The sequence below is a fragment of the Phaethon lepturus genome, unplaced genomic scaffold (genome assembly GCF_000687285.1).
Source record: "Phaethon lepturus isolate BGI_N335 unplaced genomic scaffold, ASM68728v1 scaffold13735, whole genome shotgun sequence".
NCBI lineage: Eukaryota > Metazoa > Chordata > Aves > Phaethontiformes > Phaethontidae > Phaethon > Phaethon lepturus.
The window spans coordinates 43,523-68,319 of record NW_010538450.1 but is presented as its reverse complement, the minus strand read 5'-3'; the positions used below and the strand labels follow the sequence as shown (position 1 = coordinate 68,319).

The 24,797-nt window shown below is 36.6% G+C and overlaps 1 protein-coding gene across 4 annotated transcripts in view; it reads right to left on the bottom strand.

The window, feature by feature from the left end:
* Positions 1-2,787: 2,787 nt before the first annotated feature.
* OSBPL6 (oxysterol binding protein-like 6) overlaps positions 2,788-24,797 on the bottom strand; it is a 50,460-nt gene continuing 28,450 nt past the window's right edge. For 2 of the 4 annotated variants that reach the window (XM_010286816.1, XM_010286818.1), the window contains 14 exons: positions 19,204-19,369; positions 18,088-18,218; positions 15,882-15,989; positions 13,398-13,535; positions 11,930-12,017; positions 11,476-11,729; positions 9,039-9,176; positions 8,631-8,694; positions 7,935-8,013; positions 6,542-6,686; positions 5,288-5,432; positions 4,158-4,284; positions 3,468-3,590; positions 2,788-2,933 (listed from right to left, as the gene is read on the bottom strand). In XM_010286816.1, the coding sequence (XP_010285118.1) occupies positions 2,825-2,933; positions 3,468-3,590; positions 4,158-4,284; positions 5,288-5,432; positions 6,542-6,686; positions 7,935-8,013; positions 8,631-8,694; positions 9,039-9,176; positions 11,476-11,729; positions 11,930-12,017; positions 13,398-13,535; positions 15,882-15,989; positions 18,088-18,218; positions 19,204-19,369 (1,815 nt within the window). In that variant the 3' untranslated portion in view covers positions 2,788-2,824. Of the gene's footprint in view, positions 2,934-3,467; positions 3,591-4,157; positions 4,285-5,287; positions 5,433-6,541; positions 6,687-7,934; positions 8,014-8,630; positions 8,695-9,038; positions 9,177-11,475; positions 11,730-11,929; positions 12,018-13,397; positions 13,536-15,881; positions 15,990-18,087; positions 18,219-19,203; positions 19,370-23,606; positions 23,682-24,797 lie in introns of all 4 variants that reach the window. The other 2 variants (XM_010286815.1, XM_010286819.1) reach the window with 2 other exon arrangements.

Genomic DNA, 24,797 nt, shown 5'->3' with positions numbered 1-24,797 from the left:
TAGAAGCCCCCAGACCTATCCTCTATTAACCCATTCTCTTTAGAAAGAGAAAGAGCACAAGAAATGTCCCCCATGGTTACAGGAAAAAAATTAATAAAAGATTTTGCACAGGATCCAGAGAATTCTGCACTATAAGAAATTGCTTTACAGTACATTTGCTAGCACTTTTCAGTTTCTGATAAAGACTGCAAATATACTGTGATGCGTTGTTTTGTGTTTCCTCTACTTAGTAATTAACTAATTTAGCATTCAGTAGGCTTAAAAAGTGCCTTCAATAGAAAGATTCAGCATATCACAGATATTTTTAATTCTAAAAATGTTAATGCTATTTTTCTTTCAATAAGTGTCAAATAAACAATTGTAAAAAACAATTAAATCAGTGATAGCATCTTTAGTGTTCACTAAGTTTCAGTTTGCATTGCAAATAATGGCATTCACAAAGCACCAGCAGAACACTGTAAAACTAAAGACCTTAGTTCTGTATTTAAATTAAAAACCAATTTAAAAAAAAATTCGAGGATGTGAAGTTTCTGTCCCTCAAATGTAGCTGCAGTCATACACTCATAATGCTTTCTAATATGGTGAACTACACACAAAGACTGGAGCATGAGGTAGGCAAATGTTTTTAAGGAAAGTAACACAGAATAATTAATTGCTATCTTGCAGACAATGTGCCAATTTGATTCATAGTGTAATGTTATTAAACCAAGTAGGATGAAGTTAACCAAATATGATTTTAAAAAATGAACTTTGATATATTTTCATTTTCTTATAACAACAATTGCAGAACTAAAAAAAAAAAAATCAGACTACATTCAACTAGGAAAGAAAAAGATATTGTTCTTTGAATAATTAAAAATTTTCTTTGAAAGAAATCCTGTTTATCTGCACACAGGTTTTTTTATACCAAATATTCCTAAGCAATTCATGACCATTCACAATTCTTAAAAAGTCTACATTATATTTTCTTTAGGTTTTCATAGTTCTTCCTGATAACAGAACTGTGTGAAGAAATTGGAATTCATTAGCAGCTAGTTGCTCTGCCAGTTGCTTTGTCATACAAACATGGGGGAGAACTAAACACGTATTAAAAAATCCAAGTAATCTCAGTTCTGTAGGGACCTGGCTCTGCAAAAGGAAGAAGCAGGCGGAGAGCTGGGCATGTGTGGTAATCCACTAAGAACCATTCAAGCAGCTCTGCTTGAGGATCACATACCTATCTAATAATTTTTTTTATGTCTCAGTACTGGAATCAATCTTACATAGAAAAATTCAAGTGCACTATGTATGCTGTGTATGAGTAGAAAGAAATACAGTGTATATGCATGAAATCTAACCTATCATCAGTGCCTGAATGTATAATACATGCATAAATGGAAGACTAGATCATACTGTATGGAATGCAGTTTTTACCTAATAAAATTACTTTTTTTCCTTTTATTAAAATCTGCCCTCCTACTGTTTAATGTTTCAGAGATTTTCAAATAGAAAGTGCCAAGCCTTCTCCGCATGTATTAACTGAGGCTTAGCAACACATAAGAGACTTGGTTCTTAATCAAAAAATATAGAATCACTGAAGAAAAACTGTAAAATATAATTTTGCACAAAAGCTATTTTGGGCAACACAAGTAGTAGTTGTTAGCTACAACACATGGGAGCCTCTGCCATACTCTCAAATATAAATTTAGATTAAAAAAGTGGATGGGGGAAAACAGAGCCAGTAACGTAAACAGTGTGTGTGTGTGTGTGTGTGTGTGTGTCAGAAAATAGTTGCATTTACAGCACTACCCAGCTTCTGGAGAGAAGCCAGGGACCTTCCCATGAAATCTTGCTGTGCTTTTAACACTGTTGCAAAGCTTCAGGGAATTCTAATTGTATAAACAGTTACCAGGAAGTGAGATTCACTGTGAGACTACATCCAGCCAGTGGTAAAAGTGATGACTGCATCTCAGCATCAGTCATTTAGAATATTAACTTTCTTACTAGCAATTCATATGCATTTACCAAAACTGTCTCAGATTCAACCAGTTACCAGTTTCTTTTCAGTCTGATTATACAGTCAGCTTCCCAAAGCTAAAGCATGTACAGTAGATCTCATTCCACTGAAATACAGTTAGATGTTGTCTTTTGATTTTAAATAATGCAGGTTCTACAATTTTTATATCATGATAAAATTCTAGTGCTTTAAAAATCTGCCCTTCACACAAGCCTAAGCATACATATTTTAAAATTACTTACTGTACATCTTCATATTTTAAGGCATGAACAATGGCATATGAATGGGAACAGCTTCCGGAAAAGCATATCTTTTTGACAAAGGCCAGTCCAAGCACATCACACCAAAGGACTAACCTGAAGCCAGAAATGACAGTGTTGTGACCCAAGAGTTTTTAACAAAAATAGTTGAAAAAAAATGGATTTTTTTCTCTTTTTCTTCTTTTTTTTTTTTTTTTTTAAATTACATTACTCTTGATGTCTGTTTAAAGCACCGGTTGCAGTTTTGTGTTTACCACCTCTTCCGAGTGACTTTGGATAACTCATCTGCTTCTTTTTTTCTGAATTTTCAGTGTATGAAACTTCAAAAGGTTTCTGGTTTTGTGTTTTGTTTTTTTTTTTTTAATGGCTGCTGCAAAATTAGAAAGATCCAGAAGTGGTCAGGGGCCTGGTCTAATGCACTTTCAAAAGTCTGTTATAAAGATGAATATAAATGAGAATGATGGGTTTTTCCCGTAGACCCACAAACCACACTTAGCTATAAGAAACATATTGTGCATAGTTATTTTTTTCTTCAGAGTGATATGTTTACTAGATCTACATTCTCAGTTTACCAGAGTACGGGAATTTCTACTTTACTAAAGCCAGGATCCTTTCGCAGTTCCCAGTAGGTGTCGTTGGTAACCCAGGCTTCTCTTTGATTAGCGTCAATAACTTTTCTGTAGAAAGAAAAAAAAAAAAAAAAAAAAAAGAGAGGAGAAAAAGTTCTGACTAGATCTCCGCTCTTATGCAATATGAAATCAAATTCCATACGTCTCTGATCTAACCCAATACTAATTCTGATTTCATATTTCTAAAGGACACAAGAACAGTCAGGAATTTAAAAATAAAAGTCAACCTCTACCTGTGTCAAATGTGGAAGGTTTAAAAAACAGCCAAGACCACAAATCTGTTGTCTGATCTGTGTGAGCAGGTCTTAGAGCCACGTAAAGCCTCTTTGGCCATTACAGATTCTGATTATGTGCAGGGTATCAACCAAGAGATCTAGCTTGCAGAATGCAAGCCTTTTGCCATTTATATTGTTTGTCTTCTCTGTATTTTCCCTTAAACAATGTAAAAATTGGTTCAGGTAGAGAGCAGGTATCTTTCTTGGCTTTCACAATTAACAGACTACGTTGGTGGTAATTCTTGTAATACTTTGTCCAGTCACACTATAGAAATCAGAGACTTAGTACTGAAACAAATAGACTCACTTAAAAAATTTCGGTACATATTCAATGCTGTTTTCTTCCATGTACCGCCTCCGACCTCTCTGGAGTTCCTCTATTCTTTGTTTCTCAGATGCTGCCGCTTCTACATTTCCTTCCTCCAGAAGCCTGTATGAATAACAGCAAGTCCTATAGCAATCTTACAGCATCTAGAACAAGGGATTTTCTAGCACCAGTCATCACAAAAGACAAGCAGAAGCCAAGCCTATTGTCTGTGTTGTACCCACTTTCAGATCTAGACATAACCTCATAAAATAACAGAGATGTGACTTCCCAGTTACATGTACCTGACCTATAGCCTAAGGCATATACTTTCTTTAGAAACTTCAGCATACCACAAACACTGAAGTACTATGAACTGAGAATTAGGAGGGAATTGATGTTGCTTCCATTCATAGCAGGAGGGCATGACATTTCAGAGCCTGTCTTTCCAGTTATGAGGAATCCTACCTCTGCCCAAAGATTGCACTACAGCTCTACTATACGAACAAGATGCTTTCTACTTTTCCTCAACTGTGTAAAGTAGAAATTTGATTGCAATACTGAATACCTTCTCTGCATGCAGAATCCTCCAAAGCTTAGTTCAGACTGTAGTAAAGACAGACAAAATTCAATACTCAGCCAAACCCAGTGTTAAAACTACCAAGTATTAAGTGTATAAATAAGCATTCTTGCCTTTGATCCGGCCTGAATCGTGCATCCGTTGTAGGAAGAAGATCTTTCAGCAAAGGATCTAATTCATTGAGCTCAATAGCAAATCTTGTGAAGCCATAATAACGTTCATAATTGGTTGGCATGGAGCCTGTATGAATATGTATGAGAAACGAAAAAGCTTTTTAAACCATTACTCTAAATATGCAAGAGATTATTTATTTAATAATAACAGCAAAAATATTAATATATTTTAGTCTTACAATTAAAAAGCATCAAAAGCTATTCTATAGGTGCAACAACATTCACCAAATATTAGTTTCAACTGTTTATCCTGCAGAGGTTGTAATTACATGCTAATAGATTCCAAACTTTTATGTTCTTCCTTCCTTTTTAAATAAAAATTGCTGTTTTTAAGATTTTCAAGTTAAACATAGCTTCCAGTTCCCCGGAAGGCAGGCTTATCAAATGTCTGTATAAAAGCTAACCTTAACTGACCTTCAGAGTTAATTCTGGAACATAACGCTCACCCACACACTGATTTGGCACTGTTCAATACCTTCAGCCCTACCAGCAGTCAGAGTAGACACTGCAGAGAGTAGGGTGCAAAGTAGGGTTCAAAATACTAATAATAATGCCAATTCCTGGATAATACTCTGCATGTATGAAAGATATTATAGGTGCAAAGGATGGCTAATTCAACCTCAGTGTGTCTAAGCAAGCAGTAAGGAAGTTGAAATCAGCTCCTGAAATTACAGGACCTCACCATCTCTGAAGACCAATCCTTTAGGCTAATAAAGCATTAAGACAACTCAGTACTGGCACCTCCTATTTGTTAAACCCAAATAAGTTACCCTGCTCTCTGTGAGAAGGCAGGGAGGCCCAAAAGTCCAACTTTTTTCTTAACTTGATTCTTATGTTGATCCCCAGACCCCAGAATATTTGACCAGGAGTCAGACTGAGATGTAGACTATGCTCTGTAAGAACATTTCCATTTACCATTCATAAACTCATGTGAATGCTTGTTTATTTGTCTAGCCAGGAATTTAATTTCTCCAGTAATATTTTGTGTATTTAAAATGATTGCTAAACCAGCTTTACATAGTTTAGGGTTACACTGCAGTGCCTGCCAGAGTCTATTACAAGTTTCTTACCTGGCCTCCATATGCATTTGGCTGAAGGTGCAACACCGCAATAAAGGCCTTCATGCCACTTTCCAAAAAGGCGATGAACCACCTTCCCTTCTTGATCTATCACAACACCCTGGACCTCATTCACATTTGAATTCCAGTAGTTGACCTGCAAGTTTAACAAAAAATTACTAGCTCACACTGGTTTTCGCATTGTGCCAATACATACACTGCATGAATCTGGCACTGACTGTCCAAATTTTGTATCTGAACAGCTCACCTGGAACCAAAAACATCAGAATTTGAAATTTAGATGATCTGAATATTAATTGGTTTAGTATATGAGAAACCCTGACTAATTTGATATGTGGTTTTGGTATAAAGCTATTTAAATTAATCTGCACATCTGGGAACTATATTGTTGTTCATTAACCCAAATCCCACACAATTCAGCAAAAATGACACTTGTAAAGTTGCAAGATCAAAGCCAACTCTCTTCTGTCTATATGGAGAGATACTGAATATACCTGGACATGTAAGGGAATCCTTTGATGGGTGCTGCACACTACTGTTTGCAGCAGGGAAGATGTTCAGTCAGCATTACTTGTTATTCGTTGCTTTCTGTTTCTCTTCTCTGTTTTGCTTTTTTTAGACACATTTACTTCTTACATCTTCACCTACTGACCGACCCAGTTGCCCATTCTCAGAACAACCGTTAAAACATGAATTTCAGATTTACGGTAACACACCATTGCTAACACTGCAATGGTATTGATGTATTTTGTTGCAATATGAAGACAAACTTATTTTTAGAGAAAATAATTGATAGTAACATAGCTATAAAGTGATCTTTTTTAATATATGGACCTTGCCTGGATATTAAGATACTATGAACCAAAGCAGCATTATTTCATCTAAAGAGACAAAATACTGACTGCCAAATTCTGATAAAGGCAAAAGTAAAATGGCACAGAAGTCTACAATGACTTTGCATTTTCATTGTGGTAATAGAAAAGAAATTTTACATTTCATTTTTAACCTAAAATGAGCAACAGTATAGCACACAGCTATACAGCAATGCAACACGCTGCTGTCAAGTGTTTAACGGAATAGAGACATACTACTTGACATAGCACTCTCTTTTGACAATTTACATATTTACAAATGTTGGTAAGACAATGTTGAACGTGGATTTCAAGAATACTGAAGAAACAGCTTGATTTATGCTTAAACTATGCAGTTTTAGGAATATATTATATGTATTAGAATATATGTTACCTTGACAAATGTGAGTTTACAAATACAAACACTGCTTTTTGTGTTTCTGATAGTTATCTCTCCATAGTGTTCTATCCACCTCCTTCCACTAAGAATATTATGTATGCAAGTAGTGACTTTGTTCCAGACATAGTAGTCTCCATACCTAAGAAAGATTAACAACTAGTTGGTAACATATATTAATCACAGTCATTGCGGACAAAAAAGTAAAACATAGCTCCATTATCATAAATACAAGACCATATTCCTCAAAACATTTTGAAACAATAGCTTACTTTAATAAAGCACTGGTTCTGGGTACATTACTAATCCTTCATAGAGAAGCTCACCAAGCTGTAGTGCAGAGAACTGAAGAACGGTGGTATGAACCACAAATCAAGATATTATGAACCACCAAAGCCCTGCAGAGCATATTCATTGTCCTCAGAGCATTAAGTGTTTTGGCCACAATTCCTTTAGGGGCAGGACAGTGACCCAAAGATCAACATATGGCTGACTTGAGGCTATAAGCAGACAATGTAATTAAATTACAAGTAGAACAAAATAAATATGGAAAGAAGGTAACAGAAAGGAAGTAGGAAGCAGAAGCTCACTGGCAAATCACCCCTTTCCAACTGTAAGAACTGCTTGGTCATAACATCTCTATTATGAAACAAGGAAATAAAATGAGGGAATTATATTGTGCAAAGCACATTCTCCTTCAGAGCTGAGGGGCAAGCGTGAAGACAAAGATGCTCCTGAGTGCATTTACATCAATTTCATGAGGTGGAGTGATGCCATACTGTTAGAGACAGAAAGAAAGGCTGGCTGCAATGTACAGGAACAGGAATAGAACTGCAAAACCAGCAGATGTGTTTAAAGTATCCTATCCTTGCATATTCTCAGGATTTACAACTTGCAACTAGTCTTACCTGTGTTGAAACTTCTTCTTCACACTACTCTGTCAACATCTGAAGAACATGTTTTGGCTTATCTGCATTTTGAAAAATGACCTTACATTGTTACTAGTGGTTCTTCTGAGGGAACATTTAGCAGTATTGAGAGCCTTAGTAAGGACAGCGCTAGCTGCTGACAGTCCTATATTACAGCCTTGTTCTGAACAGTTGATCACTACTGTACATGTAAAACTTGTGTTCTTTCTCCTAAAACATTTCTATCCCCTTCTGTCTATAGCTTTCCAGAGAGTTTGCATTATCTTTCCTCCAAAAACCCAAATGGATCTTCAGGCTCAAAAATGCTTCAGTGTCCCTACCTGTACAGTAAGGAGAGATCTGAGCTAGGCACTAACTATTCATGTGATTTCTGCATACACTTCTCACAATCCATTCACAAGGCAGCACAGATTAGATTGCAGTAAAGACTGGAAACAAAAGGAAATAGGGCAGTAGCTTACTTTGGAAGAGTCACATTCAAGGTTCCAACTGGCAGAATTTCCATTGATTTCCCCCAGAATTTGTTTTTCCACCTGATATCTGAATATAATTGTGAAAGATTTACAAAACTGAAAAGACCAAAGTCTCCCTCCCTTGCAGTGATCTGCATGGCACATGAAATGATCTATGCTAGACCATCCAGTTTAAAACAGGACAGTATGAAGTTGCCATGAAAATACAAAAGAAAAAAAAATACTAGAAAATTACATTAGGTCAGAAAAACTAAATATAGGTTTGATTTTCTTCTAGGAGTCATGCCTGTGCTACATTATTGTCAAATCTCTCATGAAAACATTCAATACAAATTAAATGCATATGCCAGTAGATACAAGGAAAGAAAAAGCTGCTTGTTCAACTGTGTAAAAAGAACTGATTGTGTTTGTAAGAAATAATGATTTTCTTGGTAAAAAGCTTTTAAGCAAAAAAGTATAAACAGACTGCAAGTGACAGGGGAAGTTGTAACACATCTGCTCACTCTTAAGTATGAGAATTTGGAGTGAAATAATTCAGAGCATCAGTTTGTGATATGTTACTACAAAAATAGTTAAGTAGAGAAGTTTTGATTAAGTTCCAAATGCAAAGTTCAGCTTGTACAGGCAAAGTTTTTACTTGCTAATAAAAAAGAAGATTATGCTTTTGAATTAAAAAAAGTATACCTTGCCAAAACACAAAGTTCTTCGATTCACAGTGACAGGCCGAAATGGGAGGATGGTGGCTAACCTGGAAAACAGTTTGGCTGAGTTAAAAACAATTAATTTGCATTTCTAAGACAATAAAATTGTTACTGCAAATAGCCCACACTATTTATTATCCTAGGTTGCTATGAAAATAGATGCGACTTAAGTTTGTACTTAAAATGCTATGAACTTAAAACACTTCCTTGTGATTACTATAAAAATATGTATCTTCTAGCATTTAATGAAGTTCGGTCATACTAGCAACCCTTCTTTACTACTAAGGAAGCAAAACATTCTAACTAGAAAGAAAAAGCAAGATTACTCTATAAAACAAAGAAACCAAAATCTAAATTTAAACAGGAATGTCTATCTAGAAAGAAGCTTTACCTGCTCTGAGAAAAATCGAAATCCTTTGTCTTCTCTAATACATTCATAAGTTTCACCAAGCACTGGATTAAATGGCTTGCTTCCTGCTCTAAAGTATGTAGAGGCATAGCCTGATGCTGCAAAAGCAGCTATGAGAACCTGTGAAAATACAGACAAGAAGGTAAGTAAGAATAGGCAGAGATTCTAGTGTATGTGCCATCACTATGTGGTAATACACAGTTCACTCCAGTCAGAGTGAAATCTGGATTAATGGAGCATGCCTGAGAGTGAAGCCATACACCCCAGGCAGAACCAGTATAAACTGTTTTTCATTTGTTAACATAATTGGTTTTTCTTCATGGCCTCAGTGTCTTTCAACGATCCCCTAAAATAACAATCTGCCGAAGATACTGTTTTTCTACCTCTGACCAGGCTTATCACCAATGATCTAAAACAGACCCAGCTCTAGTCTATGCTCCCGGTGAATCAATATTATATTATAATGTCTAATGACAAGATCACATATCATTTTCCCATGGGAACTGTTTTATTTAGTGACAAACATAAACAGCTCTCACTTAGGATGTCCTTAATGCAGAGTTATCTCAGGATCTTCCACGCAGGTGCAGCCTTATCAGGCCCCTTGTCTACACATACAACCAAAATTTAGTAATCTCTAAACCAGGCCTAGTTGGGAGTAATAAGCTAAGTAACATGTCATGGTAATTTAGACTACAGCTCTCTTTAGCAGATTTTTAAAAAAATCACAACAGGCAAAGAAAATTTCAGAAAAAAAGCAATACAGGGATAAAACCCACTCAGCTATGGATAATCTAACAGCAGAGTGAACCTTAACCAGGTCCCCCTCTCCTCATGCTACCAAGGATTTAACACTTGTGTGAGCTTTTACATGCTTTGTTTCCTTCCCACTGTGTAATGGGTACTCCATTCTCTATTCATTTCATATTATCCATAAATGCAGCATCAATAAAATTAACGCTCTTTTCATGGGTTTTTCCTCAAAAGTAAAAATCTTCATTCTTCCAAAACCTTTTTCATTAATTCAAATATAAGACACTAGAGAGAAATGAGGGGTTTTACTATCCTTATGATATATAGACTAATGAGAAGAAAAAAGTTTCCACTACTTCTGTATGCTTATTTAAGATCGCAAAGTCCTGATTTTTCAGAGAATGGTGAAGAAGCAGGTAACATATTCACAGCACTGCTACCACTGATGCTTTGGGCATTCAGCACTTCTGCCAAGTACTCCCTTATGCCTCAGCCTGGGTGTGCAATTTGCATTTTTAAGGTGCTTGTTCAAAGTTTGGCTTGTATCCCCGGTATTGCACTAGATATCTGTAGCCCAGAAGGGGACTGAATCCACATGTCCAAGGAAGCTTCCTGTCGCACCGTGGCTTTTCCTTCCTGAACTCTCCTGACTCCTTCAATACTCACCTTCCAAGCCTTTCAACAAATGAGGCAGAGTCCTACGGGCAAACAGCATGCTTTCCTCGGTACAACCCTGCTCAGTCCTTACAGGATCTCCTTTTTTTGAGGGACATAAGGAGTCATGTAGGAAAACAGCATGTGATGATAAATAATTCAACCGCCTATCATAAGACAGGTCCAACTTCTTCAGTGGAAAGAAAAAAATACCAGTGTTTATATATTTATATGTTTATATGTTTATGCATTGGTTTTATATATATGGTTTAAAATAGCAGATCCCTTGCTCTCCTGCAGGTCACGTGAACATGGCAGTTCATGGACCTGAGCGTGTGGCTATATGACAGCCAGAGGCAACCTTTCTTCTCCCAGTTATTCACAGTGCTGCCAACACATACCAGGGAACAGTAGATATGTTCAGCAACAACACTGCCAGCTTTCCCCTAACAGCCTCTCCCTGTTTCTTCTGAGGAAAAGGAGACATGACAGACCAAAACACTCTGAGAGCTGAACACAGGCTGTTAGCTGTCAGTTAAAAAAACAAGCCATACTTACAGGGGAGCTGAAGTCAGGCTGCCCAGTCAAAATTTGTTTGGTGTTTTGGAACTTCTCTATTAGAAATTCCCTAGGATGACATCTTATTGAAACCTACATTGATCATAAGTCAGTCACAGACTTGATTAGCTCTTGGAGGCTACTGGACTTGATCACTGAAAGTCAGGAAAGGATGCTGCAGCGTTAGAAACTGCCAATGCTTACATATACAGTCCTAGAGAGTGAGATCAGTCCTCCGTATCAATGAGCCACAATTGCAGGACTTGGTTTGAAAAGTCCCTCAGCCTTGTTCAGACCAAACCTACCACCTGTAATTGTTCACAGCATTCATCTGACCCAGCAGGGATGTGTGCTGTCTGTGAACAGGAAGAGCGATAGAGGATCCTGAACAGACCTCCACTCAACAGATCCCTTTTTAATACAGATATAAGAAGTGCTACATTAAATTTATTACCATGCGTTCATAAGGATCATCTGTTTCAGCAGCCTTGTCCAAGAGTTCACTGTATTCCAGCTCTTCACAAAGATGTTGCAAGGTATTCAGAGGTTCATTTAGCTCAACTGGCATGGATACTTTGGAAAGGTCTTTGCCAATGTTGTTTCTCAAAATATTCCACAGATTGATGTTACTGGTGTCAGGGCTGGGAGCTGGGAGACAAGTTCTCCGCCCATTCCTGAATGCACCTCCTGTTAGCTCACCATTAAGAACTGGGAAGGAAAAAAACTATTATCATAAGAAAGCACCCGATAAGAAAAAACAGATTTATCCATTGAACCAAATCACTGCCAGAACAAGGAAGACCAACTTCACTGATTTCAGCTGAGTTGGTCTTGTACAGACATGCAGTAAATCTGGTACGTGAACATAACAAACGTAATTTCTCAAAGTTTAAAACATAGCAGTATACTTTGCCGAGAAATGTTGTCTGCAACACTGGTGTTGTCCTCAGATATATTATCACTCACATCACTGATATAAGACTCATCATCAGAAGCCTAAAACACAAATAATATCTCAATTAAGTCAAATACATATAAAATATACTGACAAATTAGACAAAAATAATTAAACAAAAATATTCAAAGAAATCACCTCTACCCAATTAGAGCTTTTAACTGAATCAGCTGGGTGTTTCAATCAGCCCATTCTGCCAATGCACTAAAAATGTCACAACAAATGCTATGCTCTCCTTATGATTCTGAATTCCATACTATGAAGCCAAATACAGACATTACATTTGCAAAAGAGAGACTTCAAATGAGATCAGAGAAGAACAAAAATTGACAACGTAACGCACTGGGAATGGGAGGCGAGAAGAGATAGTCAAATTTGTGCTCTTTATAAAGAACCAAATAATAAAAAGCAGCTTGTGTTTCAGAAAAAAATTATATAAACATAGATCTATCATTTTGCAAAACAATAACTACATCAGTGTTAAGACTATTCTTAAGAACTTTTTTATTAACAAATTTATTTTTTCAGAAGTATTACTTTCAAAATATTTTGCAGTATTTACTGACGACGGAGTATTTATCACAAGGCCTATACCATTTGGGTGTGATTTTGACACACCAATTTTCCATGCTGATATAGACAATCCAGACTATGGAGATAACATGTAATTTACTCCTGCCAGAAACCATAAGATAAGAAACCATTCCATCCTTCAGATGAACAACTCTAGCTGTGGTTGTGCCAACTCATGGTATATGAGCAATCCTTGTCAAAGAGAAAATATGGTGGTGCTCTCTTATTTCCTCTTATTGAAGAGCCGTGGTAGACACAGCACTACTGTAGCTTTATAAAAAGCTATTTTAAAAACTAAATAAATTTTTAAAATTGAAGAATTTATTCAGGATAGCAGAAGAATGTCATGGACAGCAACACACTTCAGGAACCTGAATTGTATCTGACTGCGTTAAGTTTGAGCTTGAGTGAGCCAATTTTTCTTTTGTCTACTTCTCTGATTACAGGGAATAATTTTATGTATATACTAGAAAACTTCCTTTTTTAAAGAATATTTTAAAATCTAAATTAGTTGACTGCATAGTCAGACATAATGCCTGTCTACACCATCCTTATCTGAAACTGCCATACCCTAGCAAGGAACATAAGCTACTGATACAAACAACTGCCAGCTCAGTTTTACAATCAGGGAACTTCTGCACCCCATCACAAAGGGGTCTCAGGTTCATTTATCTACAACTTACATATTCTGATACCTATTTATTCTAAATATTCTAGTAGTAGAATTCTTAGCATTTTAAGTATTCTAAAATTCTATATTTATTTATTTAAAAAATAAATCACTCATCAGTGGTAGCAAGACCTAAATCTGTCCAACAGCAAAGCTGCAGCATGCTGTCACAGCCTACCTCATTTTCTGATGAGCTGGCAGATAGAAGCACTTCCTGTGCATCAAAGAACTCTGAAACAGATTCAGACATAGAAAGCCTGCTCTCATTAGAAACTTGCTGAGACAGCGGCAAACTGACATGAATTTGTTCACCTGTCTGTAAATAAAGCACAGAAAAATAAAAGCATTATTTCTAATGTAACAGAAATATACATAGAAGGGGTAAATCACCTGAATCATTTTTCTATGCCAAATATAAGCACAGTAAAGACCGCATTTCAGTAGAGCTTTGTGTGTACCTAACAGATGAGACTTTGACAATTACAAAATAAAGTGTATTTTGAGCACTGAGATACATGTCTTTATTTGAGGCCTGCTAAATTTTAGAGCACGAATAATCACAGATCTAATTCTGTATCCAGAGGAATGACTTTGTGGACAATAGCTGGATTCTGTCAGACAAGTTCAACCATGAAATTCAGATGAAAAGACACCTGGTCATAACAAATTACATCACTGCGAGCTACCTTTGATACAACCAAAACTCAAATATAAAGTTGAGTTTATATAAACCTATAAAGGTTTATAAGGTCAGGGAGTTGTAAGTTACTTTCAGAATAAATGCGCTTGTGAACCAGTTTAGTAACAAATGTTTGAAATGTTTGAATATTCAGGAGGATGGCTATAATACATATTTATGTGCTTTTATTCCATGTTTGTACTCCAAATCTCATTTGAATTATGCCAGTAACACTGACTCAGTACTACTAAAGGGAATGACCGCTCTAGGGTTTATTATAAAGAGAATTTAACAGCAAAGGCAAGGGTTCAAAATTGTGTTATTTGTATATTGGTAATGTGGCAAGCTAATTTAAATAGTGGAACCTATCTTCCTCTTCCTGCTATTGATGGGAAGAACACCAGGTTTCAACATATTACCCTATAGACTATTGCTTTAAGAAAAGGGGAGAAAATTAAGATTCTCTCCCTGTACCATTCCACCAAAGGAGTTGCTGCTGTGGAGGGAAACAGGCTTCTGACTTAATCCCTTCATTTATACAGCAGGTTGCTTCTGGGACGTAATACAGATGAAACTACTGAAGCCCTTCTAAACACAATTAACTTCAGATTGCAACTCCTTACCCATTAATCTTACTACAAAGTCCTGCAAATAGTTTTGTTGACATCTTAATCCTGTAGAATTATTCTATATAGTTGCCTCAAAATGCACGAGCAAAAAAAAAAAAAAAAAAAAAAAATCATAAAAAAGCCAAGAGGTCAAAAACCATCCCTTTTTCACTGGGACTCATAAGCTTGTAGATGGTTTATGATGTTTAATGAATTATAATGGAAACAGAAGCTCATTTCACTGTTATCTTTACAGGAAGTGATTAAAATCTTAAGGTTTTGTATAAGCTACAGGAACTTGGAAAAATACACATGCCCCTACCTGAAAAAGGTGCTCACACAGGTATTACCTACACAATGGAAGATTATATATATAAAGGAATCAAGAGAAGTGGTGAATGAGAGATGTGGGAACCTCTCTGAAAAACTCTTTCAGTCAGACACACTTGTACCAAGAAAACAATATACATATGAAAAAGAAACAACTAACAAACAAAAAATACAAAATAGAAGGGATAGTCATTGCTCAGAACTTCACTACAGATTGCTGTGCTGTGGCACCACTTCACCTCTATCTTTTTGTTGCTAGTCTCCAACATGCTGGACTCTTGGAAAAATTGTTTAGACATTTTCAAAAAGCAAATAAACAAAAGTAATTGGAAACATATTTTCACCTTCCTTACTTCTTGGAAGAAATAATTAGGAGACAAGAGTATGTTAATTGAAATGGCATATGCATAGAAAAAAATTACTGGAAGTGACAAATGAAAAGTATTTTGGTAAAATGCAAGCAGAATCATTGTCAAAGTGACCACGTTAATTTTAACATATTACAGCTCACAAACTCAGAATTGTCCTTCTCATGAGGGAATCTGATTTGTTATTAATACAAATGTTTAGTAATCTGTTGACTGAGGAAAGTGAAACAAGAAAGACTACATGTTGCAAACGTGATATTAGTATAGTGCTTGCTTCATAGACTGAACCTTTTGATTTCAGCAGTGCCACTTAAGATACTAAACATCAGGCCCTTTAAGCACTTTCAGGATCAGGCCATTAAATACTAAACTGTTCTGTTGATTTGGCAAGAATTGTTTAGCTACTGTGTTACATTCAAATAGAATAAAACCTCAATAACTCCCACAGCCAACAACTAATATTTCAAAACTGGAGTCCTTCCCTGTTTCTCTGCAGAGACCAAACTGAGTCCTTTCATGAGATCTGACATACGCAAAATAAAAATAATCTGACTTTTTCTGTAAATGAACACTTGCCAATCTGAAAAATTCTATAATTTGCCATGTGTGATTCAGCTATTGGTGAGAATTAGCAAGATTTGATTGTACTCTAAATCCATTAAAGGCCAAAGTCTTACCTCATCGGGACTAGGGATAATATTTACACTGACAACCTGATCACAAATAACAGATTCTGAATGTATTCTGTTCAAGCGACTCCTTAGTTCAGCATTCTGGTTGAGAGCCTTAAAATAAAAATTGCACATTTCATTTAAAATTAAAAAGTAAGCATTAAACAGAAAAAAAAAAAAAAAAGTAGCTTCTCCCCAGCAATTTCCTAAGAAATCCCAGAATTTCCTTTCTTCCATTTTTAGAGCAATACCTATTTTGAGATCCTCTTTAACACGATTTGATCTTTTGGTTGGTTTGTCTTCAGTGATTTTCAGGAGGCAGGGGGGACAGATATTCTCCCACAGTGTAACAGTGACATTCTACCTTAGTTCTTCAGATAACTCTTTGGCAGGTATACTAATGGGTTATGTACATTATGGAAATGGGGAGTGAATGCAGCAAGAAAGAATGCAACTGCAGAACAACACAGGGGAACCACACGCAAAATGCCCAAAGAGGCAATTCTTGGTTTACAACTATACAGCCCTTTCTGAACCAGTGTCATCAGCACTTAGAGCCTGCAAAAGGAAACCACTTCCCTTACAGCAAAAACAACATAATTGCTAGGATCATTGGGTGTTTACCCACCCAGATCAGTTTGATATATTTGCATGTGTGTACTCATTTAAAACTACTGATCCATTAGAGTGTCACAAATACCAATAGAATTCAACTGATGTCTAGTATCAGCTGACTTTTCTCTTTTTTTAAAGTCCAACCGAGATTATAAATTTGTGTGCACATATACATATTGTCTGTTATCTAGAAAGACTCATCTGCAAGATTCTGAAATCCAGAAGAAGTGTAATATGTTACATACCTAGAACATGAACTGACTTAACCCTAATATATCCCCAGCACTGTGGACTGTAGAAATGAACAACAGACAAACATACTGTTTTAGCAGAAAATTACTGTTATAATGGAGTAAGAATCTTCTTCTGCCTCCCATTATAGATTACTGAAATGAAGTAGGACCAAAGTAAAATAGGTTAGCTTAAACGGTCACTAAACAGTTTAAAACTACATCATTTTACTTTGTTCTGAAATGGCCTGGGCATGTTCACAGTTGCCATCTACCAGGAAGGTAAGGTGATGACTAACAGCAGCGTGTCAGTAGCTTCTTAAACTGCTCAAACCGCATCATGAGACTGATCAAACCTCGCTGTCTGACTAAGGTCAAGTTTCCACTTATTCCCATTTAGACTATGAACTAATGTGTGAGAGTGACTTTTAGACTGACACTGGAGGCCAGGATCAAGAAGACAACATGATGACCTATTTCATACAAGGTGATAACAAGTCTCTACAGGCCATAGTTAAACTTGTATCAATAACCAGAAATGGTTATCCTTATGTCTTGGCCTTAGCCTTTCTTTATTACAACACATAGTAATGAATCTGCATAACATGATACGTATCTTTATCTATAGAAACATTGTGCATCAATTTTAATCTCATAGCAAAAACCTCCAACTCAGTAACAGCGTATGAAATTATACACACATTTGGGTGAAGTTGTTTGCCTTTAAACTTCTGCTCACATTTCTTGCAGATGCAGTACTCCACAGAAATTCATCCTTCAGAGTAAGAGCTTTTATGTTTCCTTGACAATTAATTAAAAATTTAAACTTATTTGGCAACCTGAGGACTTACTGACACTTTATCTCTTCTTCCCCACTAAAGCCAATGACAATTTTTCCTTTGGCTTAAGTGAGAGAGATGCTGGACCGTAACAGGTGTATATCTGGAAATCCAGTTTACCCATGATTATTCTGTAACCCATGACTCCTTTCTCAGTTAGAGACATGGACATATAAAATAAATCTGAAAACATACAGTCAAAATTTAAAACTCAATTAAGAAAACAAGAATATCTCCTTGGCTGTGCTGGGAACAACTCCAGGAAAGATATCTAGCATTTGTATAAAAACCTTTGATCCTTTTTCTTTACTTTGGAAAATCGTTAACAGATACATAATTAAAGAAATTATATCCTTCACCTCCACATGCACTGAGATTAGACCTATGTCATAACAGAACATATGTCATAGCTCTGGTCAAGAACTTGGGCTTTTTCTTGGCTCCTTCTACCTCAGCAAATGGCCAAAATACAAAAGAAATAGTGCATTTAGCAAGCTAGATGTGCTTGAAATGAAATCAAGAACATACCTGAGAGAGGGACTGTCTGAGGTGTGCTATTTGAGCATTGTGGCCTGTAAGATCCTGCTCTGAAACAATCTGCTTAAGCTTCTCCTTCTCTATAGCTATGCTGTTAAAGGCAGACTTCAAAAGAGAATGCACTAAGCAAAAAGAAAAAAGAAAACAAGTGTTTTCTCAGCTACAGAACTGCACATTAACATCTATTATACTATTTCAGCAATAAAGACAGACAGTGAGATTTCCATCCCACAATTATGGCAATTTGTAATAAGGATCCAAACTTCAAGTAATCCATGGCAAATTAAGTACGAACATTTAAAGCTTGAGGTTGTTAATATGCATACTGTATGTACACATATGTCATCTGAGCATATTCTTGGTGCTGAACGTATGGAAAGGTGCATATTTGGAAAACCTGTGTCCAATGTGTGTTCTTTTCTTCCTGTTTTTTTATTTTTCTTTCCAGAATAACAAAAAAAATCAGTTCTGCTAAGACTTAATATTGCAATAATAAAGAGGATTACTTGATCTTTAAACAGGTTTTTGGCATTTTTTAAGTTATCAGTCTCATGTTTTTCCTATGTTCGCTATGTAACTGATAGCAAGCTGATAACAAACCCTTTCAAAAATAGTATTTTTCAGTCTGTAGGACCATTCATTTATTGGCAATAAAATGGCATTTCTAAAGTACATTCTAGTAATAAGCTCTTCATCTATTGTTTCCACTGACAAAGAAAACATTGCACAAAAATGAATTGCACAACATTATATGTAGCAGTGACATTCTGATTCATCTTTTGGAATAAATGAAGCATTTTATTGAGAAAAAAAAAGTCTGCAAATTCAATCATGTATTTACAAAATGCAAAAAGTAGTTCAGACTTCTAAAAAAATCTCTTATCAGACAGAGTTTGATATAGAGAATCTATCTCTACATTCATGATATCCATGGAAAATGTTAAGAAGGATAATACATGTCATCTTTATGTAAGCCATCTGACCAGCTAAAAATTCTTGTACAATATCATCTAATGCAGACAAATGCCCTGACTATAACTAAGTGAAGGCAATAAAGAAAAAAAACAGAGAAGCACAATAAAGGAAAGGCTTGACATTTCCAGTTACCTTTTTGTGCCATCAGGCAGAATTCTTCTTGAAGCTTCATGTATTCAGTAGAGCACTCCAGAGGGTCCGTTACATGGCTTGGGGGAGTCTGAAACTCGATGTCTGCACAAAGGTTGGGATTGGATGAATGCAGGCGAACGGGTGACATTGTAGCACTGAAAGGGACCTACAGCGAGAAACAGTGAAGAAATACTGGATAAGGTGCAACCAACCTTTTGACTCTGTTGAGGAAAAATACAAATTTCTTCTGAAAAGACTTAGTTCAACAATGTGAAGAACAGGGTAAGAATGAACATGTAACTTTTCACTCTCCTAAATCTCAGCACAGCTGATGCAGAATTCTCTTGAAATTTTTCACTGAAACAGACAAAAGAAGGCTTAAATACACAGCTAACAGCTAACGATGGAGCATTTCAATTCTAACATTTACAAAAATGGACCATTCCCTAATGCTTAAAAGATGACTGGAAAATTAAACCATGACACATGCTGCTTTATATTTGGACATTTGAGAGTATATGTAGTATGACTCTGCTGTTAAAATAAAATATTTGAAGTATGCAAGTTCCTTCACAGATCTAGAAATCGGATATAATATTATCAAAAATATCACTGAAGTTTTTCAAACCTACTGGTAAAACTTGAGTTGAAACTCACTGTGCTGGCAACTATGAAGAGGGGAAAAAGCATACAGTCTTTCTATACTCTTTCTAACTAAACAAATAAACAACAACAACAAAAATTAAAACTCCACTTGATTTTCATTTAAAGTACATGAACTTACATGTACATGAAAAATAAATGCAAAGAGATATGGTTTGGTAAAATGGAGCAAAGAATTGTATCATTTCCACCCTTCTTTCTCCTTCTACACTTTTCACGTACAGTAATAAAAATATACATGCAAATATTTATAAGTTATATACACATGTATCATATGTACTGAACAGTTACCCATATGCTACATATGCAGTGTATGGCTACCACTGTCATATACGTGATGTGTGTGTGAGCGTGTGCTGTATTTTGTTTTAATTTTACCATTTACACACATTTGTATAAAAATCAGGCCAAGAACCCAATTTTCAGATTTAAATGCAAAGGCAGGCATGCAGAACTACATTTTGTTACTTAAATATTAAGCACTGTTACACACATTGAATGCATTAGATTTAGTTTATTTCACTATAACAATCAAATGCATAAATCAAGAATTTCCACACTGCAGCCCAATGCAATTAGTTAAATATGAAACATGAGGCCAAAATATAAAACGTGTCTTCCAAGGCATGATAAAGAGCAGCAGAAAACAGAAAAAGTCATATTACTAAGAAATTTACCAACAGATAAGTTCTACACTGTCATCAGTAATTGAAATTGATACCTTGTGTTGTGGTTTAACACATTTTGATTAGATCAGGGAACAGTTTTATCAATCCCTTCCTGTAAAAGTTATCATCAATATATGTATTAGGTTTCTGATTCCCCAATGAAACCCTCAAAATCCCATTGGATCTATCCATCACATCTCATTCCACTCATGAGCATGTTCTTCAAAACACCATTTTCCATCCTGTTCTTCCCCAATTTCCAGATACATATAGCACATAAATAGTAGCTCTATGGCACCTGTCCAGTATAAATTTTATCTTCTTCTCTCATGTATTTTGATTTCCAGCCACATCAACAAAGTAGGCATTTTTACTGGACCTCATTTTAGCTTCATATCAAGAAGACTTCATTAACAGGAGATGTAGAATAAATTCTTTCTGTTCATACTGGATATTTACTCCATCATCTTCATGAGTATCTCTCTCAACAGCACAACAAAACTAGGTTACTTGACTAATGTGACTAAATGCAGGTTAATTTCAAGTTCCTTTACAAAATCTTTTCACTTCTTAAATCAAGGAGCATGTTCCCAGAACTTTCTGACTGGGAGCACCACAAAGGTTCAATTGCTCCAGGTGGACCAGAAGGGCAGAGTAGGTGGCTACATGATACCTGTGTATGAGGGGAGCACATATCCATCCCTCAAGCCCACCCAGAAGGCAGGAAAGCAAGCTGATCCCAGCTATAATACATGAGCTTGAGGGAGAGTGCCCTCAGCCTCACATGCCTATGGTGATGGGGCAGGTTGCCCCAGCACCGCATAGACTGGCAGAGCTGCAGGCAGGCTGCCCACACATGGGGGCAGTTCTTTAGTCACTCTGTGATGAACCTAACTGAAGAAACCTGCTTTAGATCCATCATTCCTGCCTCATACCTCAGCTGGCCAGGCTGAAAAGCAATATTTCTGCAGAGAGGTTCACTGGAAAAAAAAACATTTTAAAGTATGTCCTAGAAACATGATTTACATGTTCTGTAAATACTGTCACGCTGCCTGCAAGAAATACACATTCACATGACAGAGACAAGTAGCTGCTTTGCCGACTGCTTTAAATAAAAGAACCAAAAGTACTGAACTGTTGACTAACATGAACTCACCTCATATGCATCTTTTAGAAAAGTTTCCAAGCTACTTTCCACAACAGATGAAAAAATCCCCATTGAACAAACTCTTTCATTCTCTTGAATAGGCAACAGTCCAAGAAACACTGCCAACATAGTTGTCTTCCCCTTTTTTCCTTTCACTGCTGTGCTTTCTCTCTATATCCATTGTGACTTTATTCTGACTTTATTACCCATTCTGGTTTTGGTTGTGGTTTTTTGTTGTCGTTTTGGAGGTTTTTTTAAAAAATATTTAACTGCTTGATGCATCACTCTGGTTTCCTCCATACACACACTCTTCTAGACATGACCTCAAATGTACCTCGTCCTTTCTGCTTTATGCCAGAGGAGTAATACCCACTCATCCATCACCTTCTTCAGAATTATGAGTTCATGTAGTAACAGACTGTTCCTCGTAGAGTGGGTTGTAAGGAAAACCTCCTCTTTCTGTCATACATTTAACTGATGTAATTCTGTATCCCTCTGTCTATACACAGTTTCACTGTCTAGGAGAAACAAGCACTTTACCACACCACAAGCTGCAGAGTCATTTTGGTGCCTGTAGTTTTCCTTCCTCCTGCATTTTTTCCAACTCCTCCAAGACCTCCCTCAACAGGCCCTCACTTCAGCTACAGGTAACAACTCAGTGATTCCCTGGACTCCTACAGCCTTGTAATCTAAGTCTAGCTGTATTTGCTCCACTTAAGCACTCCTTGGTACAGTGCTTAACAATGCTATTTAACTACCGCTGAACCTACTGGTTAGAGCCTCCCACTGACACTGCTCAGCCACATACACTGAGAAGTGGATTGATTTCTCTGTTAGGCAGGCAGACCTATGAGGTCAGAATATCCATCAATTATTAAGCTGAGCATTCAGCATCAACTGATTATGGGGAATTATATTTAGATGAGTTAATTTGGGAACTGGAGAAACACTGATTTCTCTTATGCTTTTTAGGAGGGCCTACCAGTAACTGAGTTTTGTGTTTCAGGTAGCAGGAGCTCAAGGTATTCAGGCTCAAGCAGAAGCTATGTCTGATCTAGGGGATTTTATCTATGAGCTGGAGCAGCAGATCCTGAAATACTTTAGCCTAGTGAAGACATGCACGGCTTAGGCTAGGTAAGGGGTATGCACTTAAAGCTCACTTCAATCTTTGGCTGCACGGAGTCTTCCCTATCTAGCTGTTGTACTAATCAGTTGGTGGATTAGTACTAATGGCTGTATTGTGCATTCCTAATACATGCTTTTCTGATAAAGCAGCAGCTGAAGATATCCTTTTGACGCTAATTTGATTTCACAAACAGCACTTCCCCCTCACAATTCCCAGACTCTGTGTTGATTTCATAGCTCCAGATTTTGCATCAAACACTTAGAGAATTAGCAAAACTAAATACAAACACTAGAGGCAGTAATATGACTTTTTGGGACTATGGAATGTAAACAGAAAGTGTCTCAAATGAAAAGGCTAAACTTATACTACTTTTAAAAAAAAAAACAGGAAATTTTATAATTCCATGGTTGTTTGTAAAATTTTCCTTGGTTCTGCTGTCTTGCTATAGACTGTCACAAGAATCTTGTAACAGAATTTGATCATTTCTTTCCATTTTGTATAGTATATAGCAGAGTATGTCAAAGACATGTTCAAATAGTGCAGGGCCCGAGTCTAACCATCACTTGCACTTGCATAAAGGAGGAGGGACATGTACCATGTAAACAAGCTCAAACCCACATTTATAGAATTCATTTGTGCCAGGTTAAACCACGACATCCACTGCTAAGAAACTCAGCTGAAAGTGGGTAGCATGGACACCTCCAAAAAGTGCAAGAAACATTTTCATAAGCTTATTACACATTCAAGTTACACAGCTTCCCATCTTTAGATCTATCCCTTGATTTTTAAATCCACTCACTGTTGTAGCCACTGCAGCTGCTAGTCTCTGCCGGCGTCGTGCTGTGCTGAATTGGCCCTTCGGTGCCGGCCCTTCCTGACAGTGAATGCAAGAAGAGAAGGAAGTAGAAAAAGAGAAGGGAAGGGGTGATGGGACACAGGAAGATGAAAGGTGATCAGAAAAGGGAGAGGGAGAGTCTTTAAGTGGATTTCAATTTTGTTAACTCTTATGGCCTACACATTCTGAGGACATATCACATGTTTTCAGTTGTGTATGCCAGAGACATAAAAAAGCTAGATACTTCACTAAAATTATCTCCAGATGAGTTGGACTGCAGTGCACTCACTAAGACTACCAAAAAAACCCTCAATTCTATTAGCATTGCCATTCAGAGTCATAAGGTGATTATGGAATAAGAAAAAAAAAAAAAGGATGCTATGGCATGGCAAAAAACACAAAAACCAAACTCCTTCTGAGGGTCACTTGGCCATCTAGAAGATGAATTCTGAAAGAGATCACTTTGCATTAGTGGAAGTGCATGAACTGTGGTCGCTGAAGATGCATGCATCTCAGTGGTAAAACTTTTCAGTGTGTAGATTACAGTGAGCTTGCTTATGTAAGCATTCCTGTGAACAGCTCTAGCATTTCCACATTCATCCTTGAGTCTATTTCTTCATTTTCTCCACACATCACTTTTTTGAGTTCCAACTATTCCCGTACATTTTCCTTCCAAAGCAATGCAAAAACTCAGATAAAGCAGCATAAAAGAAAACTAAGTATTCCAACAACTACTTCCTTTTCTCCATGCCTAACTTGTGGCCTCATCCTGCTTAACTTCACTTTTATTTTACTTTTAAGAAATTCATCATGGCACATTAAGGTCAAGCAAGTAATTGCCTAATGCAGAGGAGCTCCACGTCTATCATGAAGTCCTTCTACTTAATGCCTAATCAAAATGTCATTATTTTGAAGCCATTTTAAGGTTTTAGAAGACTAGAAAAGCCACCTTTCTGCTTTTAGAAAACAATTTTCAATACATTTAAATTTTTCTTCCCCTATATCTTCACCTATAGCCATTTCAGTATTTTTACATCTTTTTATTTTTACTTTTTCTGAAAGCAGCCTGGGCCCCATATAAATAATGGTATGGTATACATTGTATACATGGACACCATACTGAAGAACAAGATATTGTAATTCAATTATTAGCTC